Raw genomic sequence first — 19,735 nt, 5'->3', positions numbered from 1 at the left:
ATATCAGGACATAGCTCTTCGACGCAAGACTGAATGACTGGGATTTCGGACACAGTGAGGACGCCGTTGATGCTAGTACAAGCGTGAAACGAGAATTTCGAACCGCAAGATGTCTCTACATGGAACTCACATCGCGGCAAAAACATGGCTGTTGACGCGAAACCCTGCATCGTCGCTACCTTTTGGTGTGCCATCTGTGGAAACGTACGCCTCTGGCGCCGACCGCGGTCTAGGCCTGTTTGCTGCTCGCCAAATTACCCGTCACTCTGTGATCATAGCCGACAAGGCCATGATTCTCATGAAGCCTACCGATGACCTCCCGGAACTCTATGCACAATATCTTAACTTGTCTGCCGATCAACAGGAGCGATATTTGACTCTCGGAAGTGCGGTAAATGAGGCGCGGGACGCTTTGCTTGTGGAGAAAATGCGTAGTCGCGAACTCCACAAGATACACGGAGACGATGGCGTACTCAACATGAAGAGGGTGGCAAGCATTATGCAGACGAATGCTTTCAACGTTGATACTGGCGATGGACAGGGTGCGCGTCACCGAGCCCTGTTCCCATTGTTAGCTAGAGCCAACCATTCCTGTATGCCGAACGCCCACGTGTGCTACTATCCTTCGGGGCGTGATCCCGAAGGAGACAAAAAAGGCCGCATGTTCGTGCACGCGCTGCGCACATTAGATGCTGGCGAGGAAATCTTAATATCTTACTTCGACATTCTTTTACCTCGAGATGAACGACAGTCACGGATGAGCAAGTGGGGATTTCAATGCCATTGCCCGGTTTGCGATGAAGATCCGACGGAATCCGACGGCTTGAGCCTAGAAGCACAGAGACAATTTATCAGAGAGTGGCTGTCTTTGCAGGCGCAGGCTCTACGCAGCCCGCAACTTACAATCGCTCAGCTCAAGAGTGTGATAGACATGGGGACGACCCTGATCTCGAACGCTGAGATCAATGCTTCCCTGACGCCCGCCTTTCCCAACATTTTCGATGGCCTTGCCATGTTGCAAGCCAAAGCTATCAAGATGGACGAGCAGCAGAGCAATGCTGAATGCATCGTCTTTCTGGAGGCTGCAGCTGCGCGAGAGGCTAACATTACGGGCGTAGATAGTGGCGCAACAGACAAAAGGCTCAAAAGGCTGCTGCAATATGGTCAAAAATTCGGCAAAGCTGAAACGCCACGGCTTTTAAAAAGTGACCAGGGCTTCTATGAAATCACATGGGAAACGAGTCAATGAGTCACACATGGTGATACACGAGATGATCACTCTTTGAAGTGCGGACTAACTTCCATCACGGAAAGGCGCCAGGCTTCTGCGTTAGAAGATCTCGATATACTGGACGTCCGCGGTTTCAGGAGACCCTCCTTGACTCTCGGTGAAAAGGCAACAAAGCTTTCCAAGCAAAAGCAACGAAGACCTCCTATTGACTTGATGGATCAGTTGCGCGTCATCAGGGACTCCAGTGGAGTCCCATCTGCGGCACCTAAAAGCAGAGACCCAAGTATGACCACCATCGGGGCATATCCCCAGTGATTCATTTCGCCTTTCCCAACCATGAACTTGCACACGGCTCCATCGACACCTGCCGTCAGGCCAGCCGCCACGCAGATCCAGCCGAGAGCTTCTTTGCTGCCATAGAGGGCTGTCGCGTAGAGTGCGGCTCCAATAAAGACGTCACGGACCCCGTACACGACTGAGAGGGCATCGAGTGCAAGTTTGACTTTTGAGAGGAGCTCCCGATCCTTGATGCTAGTCGGCGTAGGGTATTGTAATTCGAAAAATGTCAAAGCACTTTGAGGATTCACCGCTGCATTGATGCCGAAGCCGATGAAGATCGTGGCGAAGACACCAGCGGCGATGGGGAGATACGAATTTGATGACAAAGCCATCATTGATTCGTGACTTGAGGTAAGTCTTGGTGATGGTTCCGATCGCGATGTGGTAGTGTCTCCCGCACTCGTGGCCTTGAGACGAAAGCTAAGCTGTTCTGATTTGGAGGGCTTATGTCGCTCAATACCCGAGAGCACTAATAATATGTACCTCGTTTAGCCGTAAGTGTAGATCACGAATGTCTTCAGGTCCAGAAGTACCTCATACCTGAAATGACCGCCGTTGTGTAGGTAAGAGAAATATTCACTTGTTCACGTTGCAACCGGCCCTGAAGGATACATTCATCGACAGTCAGCCGCGCATTCTGCGACACGGTCGCAGTATTTTACAGGCTCAACATTGGTCATCTCGAAGATCTAGAACTTTGCGACGAATGCGATCCACGGATTCCTTCTCCATCATGCCACCAGGAAATTCCCACAGGACCTTGCACATGTGCTCCCGCCGATCCAGGTACTGTACATGCAACCGGGCAAAGCGGTGTGCAGTTTAGGCTCTGAGTATGGGCAGCCATTACCCATTCCTTGGATCGTCTTGTCCGCGCGAGACGTATGTTGCTGAGCTCGAAGGGAAGAATGAATGTGATGAGGGCGCCTACAGCGAAAATATAGATTTGCTATTGTTGTATCGTTGTACATATGATGTGCAAAGTGTAAGAACCAAGGAAAGGTTTGGCTGACTCTCCAGACCTGAATGAAATCGAAATACTGGTATTCTTTTATCACAATTAGGTTGCCCACGCGGAATGAACACCAATTGGCTGGCCTCCTCATTGTGCTGTATTCCCGTTGCCTGAGAGCCCTGGGGGATTCGGGCAGGATGGGTCCAGTGCAGTTCCAAGTGGTGTAAATTCCCACTGGAGATGCTCTGGAGTCCAGCGCCCCGCCCCGCCAAGCCCGAAGAATACGCAGAAGCTTGAGGATGAGTTCGTGAGCACGAGGGCGCCGCTGCTCACTGCACTGTGTATATATACATGGAACAGGCAAACTCTCTGAGCTTCATGACTAATGAATGATATCTCAACATCCACCACCTCGAACAAACACTTCACAATCACCCAAAATATATGCGCTTGGTTTAACTTGCGCGTCATCTCCACAACCCTTTCATCCGGACTTTAGATCTTCACGCAGGCGTTGCGGTCCCTGCCACATCCAACTGACGTCGTCGCCGCTTTCCTGCCCACCAAAGAGCCGCATTTCTGCTCTACCGCTCTCAACAAACACCTGCTCTGCATTACGAAGCAACTTTACAAATTCGATAGCCCACATTCTATCGGTACCGATTGACGAGCGTTGAGAGAAACGACTTGCACAAAACCTCGCACAAAGTCACAGCTTTGGCACTGCCGGGAAGGACTACAGGAAGATGGTGGAAGCAACAGATGGAACGGCTCAGCCAACCTGGAAGTTTACTCAGTAAGTGACGCGACGTTTCTACACTTCCTCGCATTTGCCTGGCGCCTTTCATGCCGTGCATGGGTTGCTCAGCAGTACACTGGATCTGGATTCTTCACCGCATGTTCTCTCTCATATGGCACTGGGCATGAGGATGTTCCACAAGGAGGGCTGTTGGGGCAAGTTATGGAGGTTATGCTGGCCCGTCAAAAATTTGGAAAGATGCCACAATTAATCGGATATCCTGGCAAAGAGCGTGCAGGGTGGTCATCGGCCAGACGTCAAGGGAAGGAGTGGGGACTTCATCGACAGAGCGGAGAACAATCGGTCGCACACCCTGGCTTCAACGCATGTGCTGCCTCAAGCACAAGCGAACGCGTTGGAGACCAACTTCGCCATGTAGCTCTACAACCATGCCTCCGGCCACCACACCATGCAAATACCTGGCTCCAGCGGAGTCACCATCACACATGAAGCTAACGTTGTCTTGGCAGATGTTTCGGAGACAAGGGCGATGTTGAAGATATCACAGAAGCCGACATAATCTCAACAGTCGAGTTTGATCAAACAGGAAACTATTTGGCCACAGGTGATAAGGGCGGACGAGTCGTCCTTTTCGAACGCAACGAGACCAAGAAGACCTGCGAATACAAATTTCACACCGAGTTTCAGTCACATGAGCCGGAGTTCGATTATTTAAAATCGCTTGAGATTGAAGAGAAAATCAACAAAATCAAGTGGTGCCGACGACAGAATGCCTCGCATTACCTGCTCTCTACAAACGACAAGACCATCAAATTATGGAAGGTCTTTGAGAAATCCCTGAAGGTTGTCGCCGAAAACAATCTATCCCAGGAGCTGACGCCTGCTGGAGCTGGTGGTGCGAATGGCGGCGGACCAGTCAGATATCCAAGCCATTTCCGGAGTGCTGCCGATCTCAAATTCCCACGCATGACCCACCACGACACAGTTGTTGCGGCTGTGCCGCGGAGAGTCTACGCGAACGCTCATGCGTATCACATCAACAGCATCTCTGTCAACAGTGATGGCGAAACTTTTATTAGTTCAGATGACTTGCGGATAAACTTGTGGAACCTCAACATTCAGGACCAGAGTTTCAACATTGTGGATATCAAGCCGGCGAACATGGAAGAGCTCACAGAAGTCATTACCGCTGCCGAATTCCATCCGACCAGCTGCAATTGGTTCATGTACGCTTCGAGCAAAGGCACGATCAAACTCGCAGATATGCGACAGAAGGCGCTCTGCGATGAGCATGCCAAACGTATGTTTATCGCAAATGTCGCAACTGCGCTCTAGGCTAACCAATGTGACAACACAGAATTCGAACAAGAGGAAGATCCCGCTTCACGCTCATTCTTCTCGGAAATCATTTCTTCCATTTCAGACGTCAGATTTTCTCACGATGGCAGATACATATTATCACGCGACTACCTCACCGTCAAGATCTGGGATGTGAACATGGAACGACAACCCGTGAAGACGATTCCAATTCACGAACATCTCCGACCCAGACTTTGTGACACTTACGAAAATGACAGCATCTTTGACAAGTTCGAGGTCGTCTTCTCCGGAGACGCGAAGAACGTCATGACCGGGTCATACAACAACAACTTCATGATCTATCCGTCGGAGGAAGGAAAGGACACCGAAGTTGTCTTACAAGCCGACAAGAGCGCCTTCAAGGCGAAGAAGGTCGGAATACCGACACCAATGAACTCCGCCTCAAGCCCGGGAACGGGCAAGGACGGCAAGAAGGGAAGCCGCGCGAATAGCCCTGCCGGTGGCGCTCAACGAATGCGCAAGGAAACTGACGCCGACCAGATCGATTTCAACAAAAAAATCCTGCACATGAGCTGGCACCCGCAAGAAGACAGCATTGCCATTGCGGCAACGAACAACGTAAGTTGTATCATTCCCGGTTTCCTTCGCCAGCTCTTCGCTGACACAGTTCGGCAGCTATTTGTTTTCTCGGCACTATAGACCGCTGGGGTAGGTTGATGGAAGGTGGCCCAAATCGCTGCCAGCGGCGCTTAATGAACAGCGGTCTGTGACGAATGGGACGAGCCGGGAATAATGCTGCTGTCTGAATCGGCAATGGCTGGCGGAATTACGAGGCCTGCAGCACAAGCTCACACCTTGGCGCACAACGAAGAAAGACAACGATGGCACGCTCTACGAAGAACCATGACTAGATGCAGAGCAAATCAAATTGAGTAGAAGGTCATGAGCTTGGCATGTCGAAGGCCGAAACGCCTTTAATTGTGCGATGATGTTTCCGTCGATGTCGTGTGCTAAAGTTTTGAGTTCTGTTCGCCATCCTGTGCACAAGCCGTCCACATCCGACTGCTCTCCACCGCGACTCCCCGATGTTTAGGGACTTGTTTCGTGTCTCAGCTATAAGGTCATTGTTGCATGAAATCCGTTCGAAGATCTCGTTCCTGTTGTGTGAAATATGCATGTCATAAAAACGGCAACAGCCGCGACGCTCATAAAATGCAGTCCAACCTTGGAAGGCATGATGGCCAGGAGCTACTAAAAGAACAATCTCGAGAAAAAGAACTCTCATATGCGAACCAAGAATATGATACAGCATATCCGCCTAAAACTCTGCTGTGTGTGAGTGGAAGATTCAGCGTCGCGTCTTCTGGATCCGCTAGCATGGATGGGCGATACGCTCGAGACTGTTGCGGCGGCCGAGATGAGATCAAACTTTAAACTACTTGTGCATGCCGGCGCACCTACAAGCCATGCCGACGATGAGCGATACATCGCGCAAGCACGTGCATACCAGGCTCTTCCAGAGGCTGCATATTCTCGAATTGCCCTGTCGACTGATGCGGCATCGCCCCATCGCTCTGCTCACGACCAGAACGTTTTCGATGTTCGCGAGTCATCAGGCGGACAGAGGCAACGTCCTATACCTGTATTCTTGGATGATACGCAGCTTGCCATCGGCGCATTGGATAGTCAATGGTTGAATGCTGCTGCGCTGGCTCCGCATGGCTTGCGTCGGGCACCTGCAAATTCGACACATCCGAACACGGCTCGCCAGGAGGATGGCCAATTAACAGTCACCACCACACACAGGCCAGATGAAGACTTGACATTACAGAAGCATGCTGAGGCCTCAAGTCGTCGGGAAGAGGTGATTTCAGCTACAGAACGGGCATATTCTGACCAGCGTTCTTGCCAGGACCACAACGACGTGACTGAGGGGAACTCACAGTTGCCTTCTTCATACTCGTTAACAGACTCCGAGGTCTCAAGAGCCCGTCCGGCATCCCCACAGCGCTCCCTCAGCGCACTCGACCCTGTGTCTGCTACGCCTGAGGTTTTGCCCGAAGCTGCACCACCCTTGCTGAGGGCCCACAGCTCTCCAGCGAATGTGACCACGGCTGCGACAACCGACGAGCCACACACTTCTGTATTCCGATCGCGTTCCATCCGGCCACAGAATCCGCCGACTGCGCTCGCCAAGTATACGAGCCACGTCACTCCCGCTCTGCGTCTTCTTGAACAAGACGAATCAGTAACGGTGTGTTATAAGCCCTTGTCCATGACACGGCAGATAGATTCGCTGGAGCGTGGTCACTGGCTTGTACAGTGTGGTGGCTGGCCGCGGAACGTAGAGGAAGAATTTTGGAGTACCTTGGAGACTGTCGTTGGGAACGGGAGTGCGGGTTGGGGCGTTTGGTGCTCACAAGAAAGTCACGATGTAATCAGCAGCCAGCCTCCTGAGAATCCTGTGGGATCGCCGCAGTTTCTGCCGCCGCTCCGTGTTTACTGTTGGGGAGAGGTGGTCAAACATGTGTATTTGCTGCTGTACGTGGCAAGCAACAGCAAAGTGCGGCGGCTTGGCTTGCAGTGGATCGATGCGGATGGTGAGGTCGTTGTTCAAATGAGATCAGCGTGACATCTTTGCACGTTCGGCGAGACAAGGGATGTGATCGGCTGCATGATCGCTTGCTCCATGGCCCACATTATCCAGCAAAAGTTGTGCTGTCAATCTTGCTATTTCCGCACTAAAGGGAAAATTTGATCAGTGCCCAGGTGATACATGACCATCCTGGGCCGTCCAGGGTTGTCACGAACAGGATTGAGATGCCTCCTCGCAGTCCGACCGACCAGTCCCGTACGCTGTGGCCTCATTCCCCGGCAGATGCATAGCCGCGATCTCATGCACCTAGTCGAGATCCTTCCCGCCTCAAGACTGCATCAAACGAAACCCTGGCGAGAAAGGTGTGGTAGACTCACAAAATTCTAGGTCGACGCAGCACACGATGTAGCGTGATGGTGTTTGGACGGTCAAGTTGACAAGAAGACAAGCATACTGCCTTGAGTGCACCGGAAAGTACAATGAACAATCAAGAATTGTGTTGCTTATGTACCGCCTCGAAACGAATGATAATACCCGTGGACTCTTCAGAGATCGCGATGTCAGTGGTGTGGCAGCCTCTCAAATGGCGCCTCTTGGAAGCGCCGCTCAGAGAAATTTGAAATCACATTTTGTGCTTCAGGGGCGCGCACTCGTTTCACAGTGACGGCCTATCCAACCTTTGGGAGTGGAGCAAGGTCCTCAATTCACTTGCCGCCACATCGTTTCCTCCCTTTAGCTCTAGAGAGCTTCTCGTCGTAGCGCGTCAACCAGGCAACGAGTCGATATTTCGTGCACCGTGACAAACCACGTTTTGCCCGTGACGAGAGACACATCGCAGCAGCGATCGGGTGGCTAAATGATTGAAAGGCCACCAAGCAACGATTTCGTCGACGTCACGAGAATTACAGCTGCTGGTGCTGATGCTGCGTGCGTAGACTCAGCTTCCACACTTGTGATGCTACCTGCCATTCATACATGTATCCTCGAGTTTTACTCCAAAAAGTCTGCTGCGCGTGAAGGACGGAATTCAAGTCAGACAGATACCCAGGCGGGGATATTGTCATCTATCTGTGACATAATGGAGAAGCTAGGTTCAACATGGGCCCGATGGAAGCAGTTGCAGCAGTGTCATGACTGGACGTGGAACTCACTTGACACTACGAGAGCGATGAGGGAGGACATAGACCGCAAATAAACATCAATTCTAGCATAGGATTGTATGTAAGAACATCAAACCATACAGACTCTAGACCTCATTCGTCCATTGTCGACCAGATCACAAGTTGGAGTGCTGCAAACTTCTTCCTTGGAGCCACATGACCGGCCTTGCAGCTTCAGATAGACCTACTCAGCAATTGCTGAAGCCCAAGCCAAACGCTCCTGCCAATGGATCCTCATATGCTCGAGATGGGTGATCCGGGCGGCCGTGGCGGGCTCGCTGCGGAAAACAAATCCGCAATGCGGGCACGGAAGACTTCCTTGCCTGTAACAGGCATCGATCGTCACTTTCAAACGATCTTCATCTTTGGCAAAGCCGTGTGTGAAGAGGTGGTTCGCCATGTCAACGCTGTGCCCCCGGACTGCTCTGCAACCTGGCTGGTTGCATATCCATCTTTTGAACCTCATGTGCAAATCCATGTAGTGGCGGGTGGCAACGCTCGCGGTAGAGAATCGGCCTGTGCAGTTATCAAATGCGCCCGGGCAAGGATATTCCCCACGCGAAGGTCTGTTTCGTACTCTATTCGAGGGAGTCTCAAAGGTCGACATTTCAGAGGTCCCGCTTGATAGGTCCGCAACATTCGATCCAGAATCGGACGCAATGCCAGATGTGCCAGGTCGATCTGAAGTGGGACGGGAGGAGTGGACGAGGCCATCCGCTGCAAATTGCGATCGCGTTGCTGTCGGAAAAAACCGGGCATCCTCGAAGGAGCCGTCGAACTGGCGAGGAATAGATGGGTACCCATCAAGTGCTAGAGGTTGCAACGTGGACCCCCGGTTCTCGCGAAACTGGATGTCGTCGATGGTGAAAACGCCATCCTGATCGTCTTCGGCCTGATTCATACCAGGGTACCAGGGGAGAACTTGCGAACTGTACGTGGCCGGGATGATTGAGAGGCTCAAATGATCTTGTTCGCCAATGGAGACATCGGTCCTCGAATTCAACGTGGGATTGGGCAGGACTCCGGACTCGAATCCGAACCCATTCTGTTCATCTCCAGTATCATGAACAAACATTGTGGTAGGGATATGTGAAAGCTGTGCTCCGTTTGAGGTAGGAAGAAAAGGTTGATGAAATTGTTTGGTTGCGAGCAGAAAATGAAGAAACTTAGGGGAATGAGGAGCTTTGGTGAATCAACAGATGAGGAACTGAAAGAGTTTCGAACATGATACTTATATCCAGAGATCCGCGAGCAAATCCATCAATCTCCCTCAGAAGGCGCTGGCGTTGATACGGTTCACCGCCGCTCAGAGGTAGCAAAGTTTCGTGATGTGATTGTGCAAGTCTCATGCAAGGGATGATGTTTCGTGTGATCCGCCATCCTTGAATCGATACTTCTGAGTGACATGGCACTAGAAGTCAAGAAGGAAGGGGAGGTCGGCTTATTGCGTTGCTTTCAGTACCAAAGCCCCTCTCTTGTCATACCAGGCCGCCGGAAGATTACAGGACAAGAGGTATAGTTGTATCAGTTTTCATGGCTCAATCGAGCAAGTGAAGAGGTCCAGAGCAGGGCGTACGACACATCGTTGCCATTGGACATTCGGAGGAGAATCGGAAGATTTGGTGTGTAGCAATTCATTGCTCGGAGGCCCCACTGCTTGGAAGTCAATTTGCTGGTGAATGGCGATCAGGCGCCGAGAAACCGCGATGGCACCACCGCAGCCAGTCGCAGACTCGGCGAGAGGAGGCCGGTGAGCCGTGAACGAGCAAATTCGACGGAAGAAGATTGAAATGCAAGAGCGGCACGGAAGGATAAGCAAAGCTGTTCCTGGTCCGAGCACCGTGCAACTGAGAAGATCTGGCCTACCGCGCCTCGTGACTGGTATCGCTCAAGGACCTAGGATGTGGACTACCGATGTATCTGAATGTACACTGCCGCTGAGCGACCGTCACTGCTCCTAGCATCTGCAAGAGGGTGTGAGACTTGCCGCAGTGGAACGCAAGGGGTTTTGCTCCGACATTTCAATGGTGCGATTTCAATTACGTATCTCGGAGAGGCCATCAGGAGGGTGGGACGAGAAACAATGCAGTTCTTTGTTCACTCGGGTCCTCGGCATGAGATGGCCCTGCTGACGCGAACGTATCCGCCTTTTTGCGTGATGTGAGAGAAGAGCAAAGCAAGATTTTCTTCGTCGTCAACCGAAAATGGCAGTTACAAAGCCCGATAACTTAGTATCGAAGACGTTCATGACGCAGGAGGCCGTTGATTCGGGTGCGCCGTAAGCACCAGCTTGGCTCTGAACAAACGGAGGCGTACGTACGCCGCCTGTGATTCACAGGACAGAACCTCCTAGCGTTTCTCCGCTGTTGCGTCGTTGTGAGATCACCACGATGCTTCGAGAACTGAGGCCGCAAAAGTAGTCGTATGATCGGGCCTCAAGCTGAACACAAATGGAACCTCTTTGCAAAGCAGAGAAAGCTTCTGATATCCATCGTCATGGTGGAAATCAACTCAGTTCGAGCATCGGGCGGCCCCACGATTACTTCGGCCGGCTGCCGCAACCTTGTCTTCGCTCGTCGGCTGGCACTTCAACTCTCCAACGGCGCGTGCGAAATTGGGTGCATTCTTCTAGGCCTAAACAGGGTAGAGTGACCAGCGGATGACGGTCCAACTGCTGCACGAGCAGCTGGTTGCCGAGCGCATTGATAAGGTTCATCACTGATAACTGGAATATATTGTAAAGATGAGATAGGCGTCAAACTTGATTGTGTTCGCCGTCGATGATAACATATGCTACTCCGGCTCATGAGTCAGTCATTGCCGTCTTTGAGTCAGTCTATGCAATGCGGCACCTATGAGTCGTCCAAGTCAGGGGCGACTTGCTGATCCAGTTGTAATGCACGGACGTCAGCAATTCGTTCGCTCGTGCGCAGCTTGCGCCGATTCGTGATGAGATGTGGATCGAGCTTCATGCAACGACCACCTGTATTTGTTTGTTTGGAAGTGCGAAGGTCTCACCTAAATTCAATAGTATCTTGTCGTAATCACAGGCAATAGATCAGGTGAGGTCTGCAATTCATGTAGCAATAGGGCTCAGTTTGACCCGGTGCGATGCTCAACCAGTCCACGAGCATGAGACGTTCCGTGGAAGGCAGCCGCGGGCAGTTTTCACCAACTGGCTAGGGCCAGGGACAACGGAAGCCCTCCAGGGCTGGAGCGGGACCGAGATGTCGTAATCCGAGCCTCATCGAATTGTTGCCTCATCCATTTCAGTGAGACGAAGGGACGCAATTGACAACACTCAGAAAACCTGGAATTGAGTAGCACATACAAGTTCACCAGAGCTTTTGAGGAAACATGCGAGTGGTGTCGCTGGGGCGCATCCAAGCACAGGGCTCAGGGACATAAAGAATATCTCAGGGCATCCAACAGCACAGGAACCATGTCCACAACGAAATATCCTCCGGCAGAAATCGAAGCACTCATTCCGACCGAGCAGACGCCACTGCTTGCGCCCCCAGAATATGGCGATACATCAGTCAACGTTACGTCAAATGACTTGCCTGGATCTAGTGGAAGCACCGGGAGCGACGACGACGACCACAATCAAGAAAGCAAGACGTTGAGTCGAGCTCGCATCGCAGCCTGTGCAAGCGGAATCGGATGCATGGTTCTCCTACAGACCATAAACATCAGTCTTCTGACGACCACTCAAAGCGCGATAGCGGAAGACCTCGATGCGTTCGGTGAAACGACATGGTTCACGTCCTCATACCTGATCACCAGCGCCGCTTTATCTCCATTGGCTGGCAAGCTCCTCAATATCCTCTCGCCACGGATATGCTTACCCATTGCAGCGGTCATCGCGGCGGTCGGAACGGGAGTGACTTCGCTCGCACCGACCTTTGCGGCCTTCATTGTAGGCAGAGTCGTGACTGGAATCGGCTCAGCCGGCATTGTCACAGGCGCGGTTGTGGTTGTGCTGGAGTTGTCTGGTGCAAAACATAAAGGACTGGGGGTTGGGCTTTTGAACTCGTGCTTCACTGTTGGAGTAGCTGTGGGTGCAGTCCTAGCAGGTGCATTATTGGAAGCTCTGGGCTGGAGATCGCTGTTCTGGCTTCAATCGCCTTTACTCCTTTCAAGTGGACTGATCACTTGGCTCGCTATCCCAGCAGACTTCTTCTCCAAAAATGCCGGCAATCAATCGCAATCCTCAAGAGGCAAGACTTTAGCAGAAATAGACTACTTGGGTGCTCTGTCGTTGACCAGCAGCATCGTCCTCGTGCTCTACTCACTGAGCTCACCGGGACGAATTCCCCTTCTACCTCTATTACTCTCGCCGATCGCCGCAGCTGCCTTCGTCCTCAACGAACTCTACCTCGCCAAGGACCCCATAATCCCCATCTCCCTGCTCCGGTCCCGCGGCCTCATGACGACCTGCCTCGCCACCGTCGGCTACATGATGAGCCGCTGGGCCGTCCTCTTCTACACGCCAGCCTACGCCCTCGTCTCACGCGACTGGACGCCCGCCCTCGCCGGCACCATCCTGATCCCCACCAACGCCGGCTTCGCCCTCGGCGGCCTCCTCGCAGGCTGGCTCCACATCCGCCGTCGCGGGAGTTACTACACGCCGACGCTGATCTGCTACATGGTGTTCCCGGCGACCGTGCTCGCGCTCGCGCTGCTGGCCAACCGCGCGACGCCGATCGCAGCCATCATGGCGATCCTCTTCATCTGTGGTCTCGCCACGGGCGCCGCGTTGAACTACAGCCTCGCACATCTCCTCCACATCATTCCGCCGGAGACGGCGTACATCGCGACTGCGCTGCTGACGACATTCCGGAGCTTCGCGGGGTCTTTCGGTTCGGCGATCGGCGGTGGGGTCTTCGTGCGGGCGCTGGATGGCGCTCTGCGGCGCGGATTCGCGGAGCAAGGCGATGGGGAGCGAGAGGAGCTCGTCCGTCGTCTGTCAGGTTCGCCGGCGTTGGTTGGGTCATTGAAAGGGGCTACGCATGAGATTGCAGTGTTGGGATATGAGCAGGCGTTCAGAACGCTTTGGTTGGCAGCGGCAGGTTTGGCGGTGGTGATGGTGTTCGTTCAAGCTAACGCTGGATGGACGGGATACGCGGAACGCAGGCGGGATACTGTGGCAGAGACGGAACATGTGGATTAGACTATGTACATATCTCGTCCAAAACCCAGTTCTCGAATCATGTCCCTGCAACGTTGTCCCATCTGATGCTACCAACGAGACATCCGCTTAAGCTGGTCCTGATCAAACCCCCATCCACAGATGCGATATCTGCGCCCCTGTCAGGTCTGTCCTTGTGGCCTTCACTGGCGCTGGGCCATGCCCGTGGCCCGTCGCAAAGCCACCGAGCGAGAATTTGCATTCGAAAAATGTGCTGAGCGGCCGGTGGAACGCACAAATGTGCAACGCTCATTTGCCGAGCCGACTCCTGGAGACGAGAGTCGACCGAGTCCTTGAATGCAAGCAACGGACGAGAAGGCTGGACGTATCTGAAGAGGGTGCAGCGAATTCATTCAGCCGGTGTTCTCAATCTTGACGTCCTCGAAGTCCATGACATCGTCATCGTCCGAAACCAACTCATCCCCAGTAGCTTGATCTGTGTCGTCCTCGCTCTTCATGCTGGGAGCAATCTCATCCTTGACGGCGTCCTGGTTGGCGATCTGCGACTTTTCGTACTCCGGCTTGAGCTTATAGTTCATGGCGAAATCACCACTTCGGATCAGGACTGCCACCTCGTCCAGCGCTTCCTTGATATATGCTTCCGGCTGCTTCAATTTATTCCGTAGAGCCTTAAGTGACCAATATTTGAACTGCTCGAAGCACTTGGAGATCTCGTCGAACAGCGCACCCTTCTCCATCCGCACGGCCTTGTCCTTGTGTTCCTTCTTCTTCTTGCTCGTCTTGTTGGGCTTCGAGCTGAATGTGAAGGCAGCAGCGACGTTGCGGCCAGGGTGTAACTCGCGATTGATGCCGGTTTCGTAGACGGTGGTGTTTCGGGGTTTGAGCGCGGCCTGGTAAGCCTTGGCGAAGTCGCCGAGGTTGTCGACGGCGATCACACTCGCTTCGTTGGCGATGGGCGGCGCCAATGCGGTCTGTTTCGGTATCGATGAGCGGTAGCCGCCGCTCTTCTTTAGCCCGTAGCGATCGAATTTAGATTGAATGCCAAAAGGCTTCGCGCCGGCGGCAGGCTTGTTGTTCTGACGCGCACGCTGACCGGGTTTGTCTTTCTCCGAGAAGGCCACCGAGTTTCGGTAATTGTGGGATTTGACGTCTAGGTTGTATTCGCGGGATATCGATTTGTGTTGCTCAAATTGGGGATCCAAGGTCATTTGAATCTTCTCGGAGTTCTCGTAGACCCGCAGGTTGCCGATCTGCACGTACTCGTCCTCCTTTGCATCCTGGTATATCGAATGCCATGCTGACCACATGTCAACTGGAAGACGAACAAGCCATGCCTGACCTGGGTCCTCTTTCGATGGGACATAGGTATCGAGGTCCTCTTCGTACTGGTCGGCGTCCTGATCCACCTGCGCTCCGATCGAGTCTGGGTCCGGCTTGATCTCGAGCTTCACCTCGGACTTGACTTCAGGCATGGTTGCCGTCACGATGGTCACGCAAGACGACGCGATTGAGAATGCCGTGGCCGACGAGGTGACTATGCAGGGTATCTAATTATGACAGCAGCACAGATGATTATTACATGACAGGTGAGCACGCGCTTGAGTCAGACAGGGCTCATTGTTAGCGTGCTAAGTCCAAGGGATCGATATACAGGCCTCCGCGACGGGCCGGAGCGGACGCGTCGCTCAGATTCCTCTCAGCCCTCTCTCACAGCCGAACCGGCCCAGGGCGCCGGGCTCGTGGCTTGCGACTGGGAGTCACCCTGCTTTCGAGGATCACGAGTATGAATGCTGGAAATCTGTCCGGGAAGAGAGCATTCGACAACAACCAATATCATGCGGAGAACTACAAGGAAATCCTCGGATATCGGTCGATGTGCCTGGGTCCACGATGCACAGCACTGTGCTTGAGCCCGATCTCTAGCTGCGGTGACAGCAGCAGCGGCGACGGCGACAATACATAGGCATACATGCAGGTGGGTGGGTGAGCAACACGTACAGCGAGACGCGGAGAGCTCGTGAGTCGCTAGCCGACACGAACGATGTGAAATTTGGAGTTCAATGATTGCATACTGGGACTATGTGACAGATCGACCTTTATCTATTATTCAACAGTGCCTAGGTATGAGAGTGGCATCCAGACGCTTGCGCCGGATGAGGTGGTATCGGGCGGAGAGAGAGCCCTATAGAGGTTGACAACGGTTACAACAGTAGTATGTACGTTAGATTGAGCTAGGCGGCGGGCGATGACGTTACACACTTCGGGAGATGCACTCCAACAACAGCCCTGGAGTATTGTCCGGGCTTCTCTGGCTGCCACAGGTGGTGTTGAGCCCCATGTGCTCCGCTTCTTACAGCCCACCACCCGCTCGTTCGAAACTGGGAGGAAACGCACACATGGTGATCTTATTGATGAAGGGACAGTCGAGAGGATGTTGGCAGCTACCACATTGGACGACACGGGCAGTCATTGGTGTCGTCCGTCTGTCGGCCATCCCACGTTCAGAGAAGGACAGAGCTCCTGTCGCGGCATCGCCGGCTCATCGCGTGTCATAGATCTCCCCCGTCTACATGTATAGAATAACCCGCTCCAGCACGATTGTCAGGATTGACAGCATCACCAGCGTGACCAGGATCGAGTTGGAAAATGGTGGATCGTCGGATCGACAGCAAGCCGGACCCTGGGTGGCAGATGAATTGCTACGGTACGGTGCAGTAGTGGTATGCGCAGTCCCAAGCCAACACCGAATACGAGCCTGGAGCAATCTGAGGACGAAGCCGTTAGGTACAGTGTGTAGTAGCGCATTCCGGCAACGCGGACTGATGATGGCAGCAAAACGCTGCTGACCTCTCTCCCATCAATTCCCCAGCACAGACTCCACTCTACATTGATTGAGTCTACATACTCGTACAACCGAGACCATGCCATAGAGGATCGAAGACGACGACGTTCCTGTGGAGTTTTCCTTCACATCGCCCAAACTACAAACACGCTGGTGGTGTCTGTGATTAAAAAATATTTGACTGCTGCTGTGCTAAATGGCATAAAGAGTATATGTGGCAATACCTGGGTGCAGGTGGGGTTACGTTGGCTGTGATGCCAGACATGTATGAGATGTACTGTAGAAGAAAGAAACCTTGGAAGAGAGGAAAAAGGTAGCATTTGCCAATGTTCGGCAGTGTCCGGTCCAGGACTAGCTGGGAGATCGGGCGCAGAAATGATGTAACGCGCGTGTGGGAGTCCACGCAAGTGTGCACGCCCTCCCTCCCCTAACCATGAAAATAGCCTATCTAGTAGTGCTCTCCCCGACCGATTGAATCTATCTCACAAATTGTCAATTGTTCCGGAAATGTTTCTCGCCGCATCATGCTTTTCATCGTTCGGCGTATTCCAGGTATAGCGACAATGAATAATAATAATTCGAAGCATCATCGCATCTGAACGTCCATCCACTGCCGACTGGCGGGTATCTTGGTTATTCTTCAAACGCACTGGATTCACGCACTCTTCCAACGCTGGCTGTGGCCAGGGCAAATCGCTTCAGCCATCCATCTCTTGCTTCAAACCTGGTCGATTGAGGAGACCAGAGGGATTCTACTTCGTCCTAGGCATACGGGACTGCTGAACACCATGGCGAGCATATTCACTTTGCCGTCCGGCATCTTGCTGATGGTCTTCGGTCACCTTGCAAATCTGGCACAAGCAAGCAACGTCACCGGCACTACAACCAGCACATTCACCTCAGTGACAACAAAACCTTCACGCGTCGTCTGTGCCACCATATCCTTTTCCAGCAACACTACGTTGCCCATAGCACCGACCGGAACCGGATCAGAGTACGCCTCATCGTGCTCGTCACTATCCACCTCTTATGCCTCCGTGACGAGCTCAGTCCTTTCAAAATACGCTTTCACGGACACGACCACCTATACATTGGGTGGCACCTTGGTCTCGGCGATCACCAGCTACCTCAATGCTTCCACTCTGTGTGACGGCTACCCGCGGGTGAATTATTCACCTGCCATCCCGATATCCACTCGAACCACCACGGTTATACAGCGACCAACACAGACGGCTACATATACCGAGAATGGATCTTGCTTTTACCGCCCTGCTGGACCCGTATGTTCCATCAAGCCGGATGATTGCGATGGATTATGGTCAGCATACAGCACTTCCATCGGCAATATGCCTCCCTATCCCACACTCATGCCGCAGAGGCCGCCTTGCATCAATTCAAGTCAATCAGCATTGGGCGCGGCCATCTCGTCTGAGATATACGGATGCGGACCATGCACCATGTACGGTCAAGGCGTGCAGCTCATCTACTTCCCTCCACCCGCCACGGCCACGCGGGACATGTGCGCCAGCACACCTTCGGCATCATTGACCCATTATGGCCCCGGCGCGGTCATTACTGCGTACACTGGGACCGATTATCACAACGATAGCCCGAACACAGGTCAGGTGACGGCGGTAGTCGACGGGCATACATTCACTTCTGGCACTGCATATATCTCCATTGCCACCGTTTACGCGAAGAAGCGATGCACGACAGATCCCGGCTTTTCAGTATACGACGCCGTCCTGGCCATGCCTTCTCAGTCCGTCTTGAGCTTGCGATACTCCCAGGATCATTTCCAGCATTTCATGCAGACTGACCAGCAAACCGGGTATCCATTGTCTTATGCCGACTTTGCCACCCCGATCCCGTGGTCGGCTTGGAACGGACAATCGCGATGCCAAGGCGCCGGGGATTTTTTCCGATGCGGCGTCATCTACGAGAATGAGTTCCGGCCACAACTGGCTATTCCACCAGGAATTCGCGATCTGCACACGAGTTTTGAGGGCTGTCAACTGTGGTATGGCGGACTGTACGACCCTCCGTTGGCTCTCACGCAGCAAGAGTCCGCCGCGTCAGCGACGCTACCGACATATATCACTGCTATTCCGACAGCAACCTCGACCCCGAATGGAGGTACGGCACCGGCATCGCCGTCTTCTGTGGCCACGGTGCCGACAGCGACCGCGACGGCTATCGCGGATAATCTGCCACCACAAGGAGGCGGTTCTCCCAACGGCGGATCGGGATCAAATGGAGGCAGTTCATCGGATAACGGAGGAAACAGTGGGAAGGGTTCCGGGAATGGCGGAGACGGCTCAAACACGGGGAATACACCGAGCAACGGAGGCGCACAAACCGGCGCAGGCGTCACCAACACCCCGCAGTCGACCGGCGGGAATCCGGGCTCGACTGCGCCCAAGACGTTCGTCGTCACCGTCGACGGCCAGACCCGGACCGCGACCCAGTCCAGCCCGGGGGGTCCCATCTACATCAGCACCTTCACCCTGACACCCGGCGGGGCGGCGACGACCCTGGCCGACGGGAAATCCATCAGCGCGGCGAGCAACGGACTCGTCGTGGACCGGACGACGTTCGTCAGCACCGGCGCCGTCACGACGGACTCGCCCTTCAAGAACGAGGGTTCCGGGGGGATGACGGCGACGACGACGAGCGCGGCGGCGGCGGCGGCTGCGAAACCCCACGACACGCATCTCATGGTGATCGGGATCTCGGCGATTGTATTATCATTTCTGTTGGCATGAGAAAAACCGCGGGGCTTTTTTTTCGAGCGATTGGTCATGTTTTCGAAATCCCTGGCGATGGGATTTCTCTTCTCTTTCTTTTTCTTCTTTTTATTTCCTCCTCATTTTGCTTTTTTGCATAGCGTGGTGGACTCGATAGACCAAAAAGGGGAACGGATTCGCACACATTGGGGGGCGAGGAGACGAATTTACGAGACTCTGCGGATCTCTCCGCCTGGATGGACATTTATTACAACGTAATTTGAGAAATAGATGACGATGATGATGATGATGATGATGACAATCAGACCAGACCAGACCGACGCGCGTGGATCATACCTTTCATACTCCATGGCGGCCGAGTCGACCAGATGTCGACGTGTCCTGATCTCTCTCTCTCTCTCTCTCTCTCTCTCTCTCTCTCTCTCTCTCTCTCTCTCTCTCTCTTCTCCTCTCCTCTCCCATAATGATTTCTCTACAGACGAGCCAAGTATTGGAGACGTTGAGCCGGCTGGCGTCGGAAGGCATATATGATCGATGGATGGCGTGCTGTACATGATGGGGGGAGGATGATGTCATGGATTCCCGGAGGAGGACTGTTCGACAACGGCCCGGCGCGCGTCTTCAGATGGATGA

General features: G+C 53.3%; 8 protein-coding genes across 8 annotated transcripts; 5 read left to right on the top strand and 3 right to left on the bottom strand.

Annotated features, from left to right (window-relative positions):
- Positions 1-109: 109 nt before the first annotated feature.
- K489DRAFT_367429 (SET domain-containing protein) lies at positions 110-1,249 on the top strand (the record flags this gene model as incomplete). The annotated part of the gene is made up of 1 exon (XM_033602861.1): positions 110-1,249. The coding sequence occupies one exon, from the start codon at positions 110-112 to the stop codon at positions 1,247-1,249; it is 1,140 nt and encodes a 379-aa protein (XP_033463221.1).
- A 100-nt stretch (positions 1,250-1,349) lies between these two features.
- K489DRAFT_108944 (uncharacterized protein) lies at positions 1,350-2,138 on the bottom strand. Its single transcript, XM_033598878.1, has 2 exons — positions 2,111-2,138; positions 1,350-2,039 (listed from the first exon to the last, which is right to left on the bottom strand). The coding sequence occupies exon 2, from the start codon at positions 1,903-1,905 to the stop codon at positions 1,450-1,452; it is 456 nt and encodes a 151-aa protein (XP_033463220.1). The 5' UTR covers positions 1,906-2,039; positions 2,111-2,138; the 3' UTR covers positions 1,350-1,449.
- Positions 2,139-2,783: 645 nt separating this feature from the next.
- K489DRAFT_376585 (protein phosphatase PP2A regulatory subunit B) lies at positions 2,784-5,344 on the top strand. Its single transcript, XM_033603954.1, has 5 exons — positions 2,784-3,321; positions 3,795-4,585; positions 4,643-5,079; positions 5,146-5,223; positions 5,281-5,344. The coding sequence occupies exons 1-5, from the start codon at positions 3,272-3,274 to the stop codon at positions 5,302-5,304; spliced, it is 1,380 nt and encodes a 459-aa protein (XP_033463219.1). The 5' UTR covers positions 2,784-3,271; the 3' UTR covers positions 5,305-5,344.
- A 678-nt stretch (positions 5,345-6,022) lies between these two features.
- Positions 6,023-7,237, top strand: K489DRAFT_406962 (uncharacterized protein; the record flags this gene model as incomplete). The annotated part of the gene is made up of 1 exon (XM_033607313.1): positions 6,023-7,237. The coding sequence occupies one exon, from the start codon at positions 6,023-6,025 to the stop codon at positions 7,235-7,237; it is 1,215 nt and encodes a 404-aa protein (XP_033463218.1).
- A 1,234-nt stretch (positions 7,238-8,471) lies between these two features.
- K489DRAFT_108871 (uncharacterized protein) lies at positions 8,472-9,861 on the bottom strand. The gene has a single exon (XM_033598877.1). It carries the CDS (start codon positions 9,434-9,436, stop codon positions 8,546-8,548), a length of 891 nt encoding a protein of 296 aa, XP_033463217.1. The 5' UTR covers positions 9,437-9,861; the 3' UTR covers positions 8,472-8,545.
- A 2,044-nt stretch (positions 9,862-11,905) lies between these two features.
- K489DRAFT_289447 (MFS general substrate transporter) lies at positions 11,906-13,495 on the top strand (the record flags this gene model as incomplete). Its single annotated transcript, XM_033600150.1, has 1 exon — positions 11,906-13,495. A coding segment is annotated over one exon (1,590 nt), but the record flags the coding sequence as incomplete, so codon positions are not given.
- Positions 13,496-13,905: 410 nt separating this feature from the next.
- Positions 13,906-14,985, bottom strand: K489DRAFT_312113 (uncharacterized protein; the record flags this gene model as incomplete). The annotated part of the gene is made up of 1 exon (XM_033600836.1): positions 13,906-14,985. One exon carries the CDS (start codon positions 14,983-14,985, stop codon positions 13,906-13,908), a length of 1,080 nt encoding a protein of 359 aa, XP_033463215.1.
- A 1,854-nt stretch (positions 14,986-16,839) lies between these two features.
- On the top strand, positions 16,840-19,504 carry K489DRAFT_376579 (uncharacterized protein). Its single transcript, XM_033603953.1, has one exon. The coding sequence runs from the start codon at positions 17,144-17,146 to the stop codon at positions 19,118-19,120; it is 1,977 nt and encodes a 658-aa protein (XP_033463214.1). The 5' UTR covers positions 16,840-17,143; the 3' UTR covers positions 19,121-19,504.
- Positions 19,505-19,735: the final 231 nt, after the last annotated feature.

Source organism: Dissoconium aciculare (genome assembly GCF_010015565.1).
Source record: "Dissoconium aciculare CBS 342.82 unplaced genomic scaffold K489scaffold_2, whole genome shotgun sequence".
NCBI lineage: Eukaryota > Fungi > Ascomycota > Dothideomycetes > Mycosphaerellales > Dissoconiaceae > Dissoconium > Dissoconium aciculare.
The sequence above is the reverse complement of the archived record's forward strand: the minus strand, read 5'-3'. Positions and strand labels throughout refer to the sequence as shown.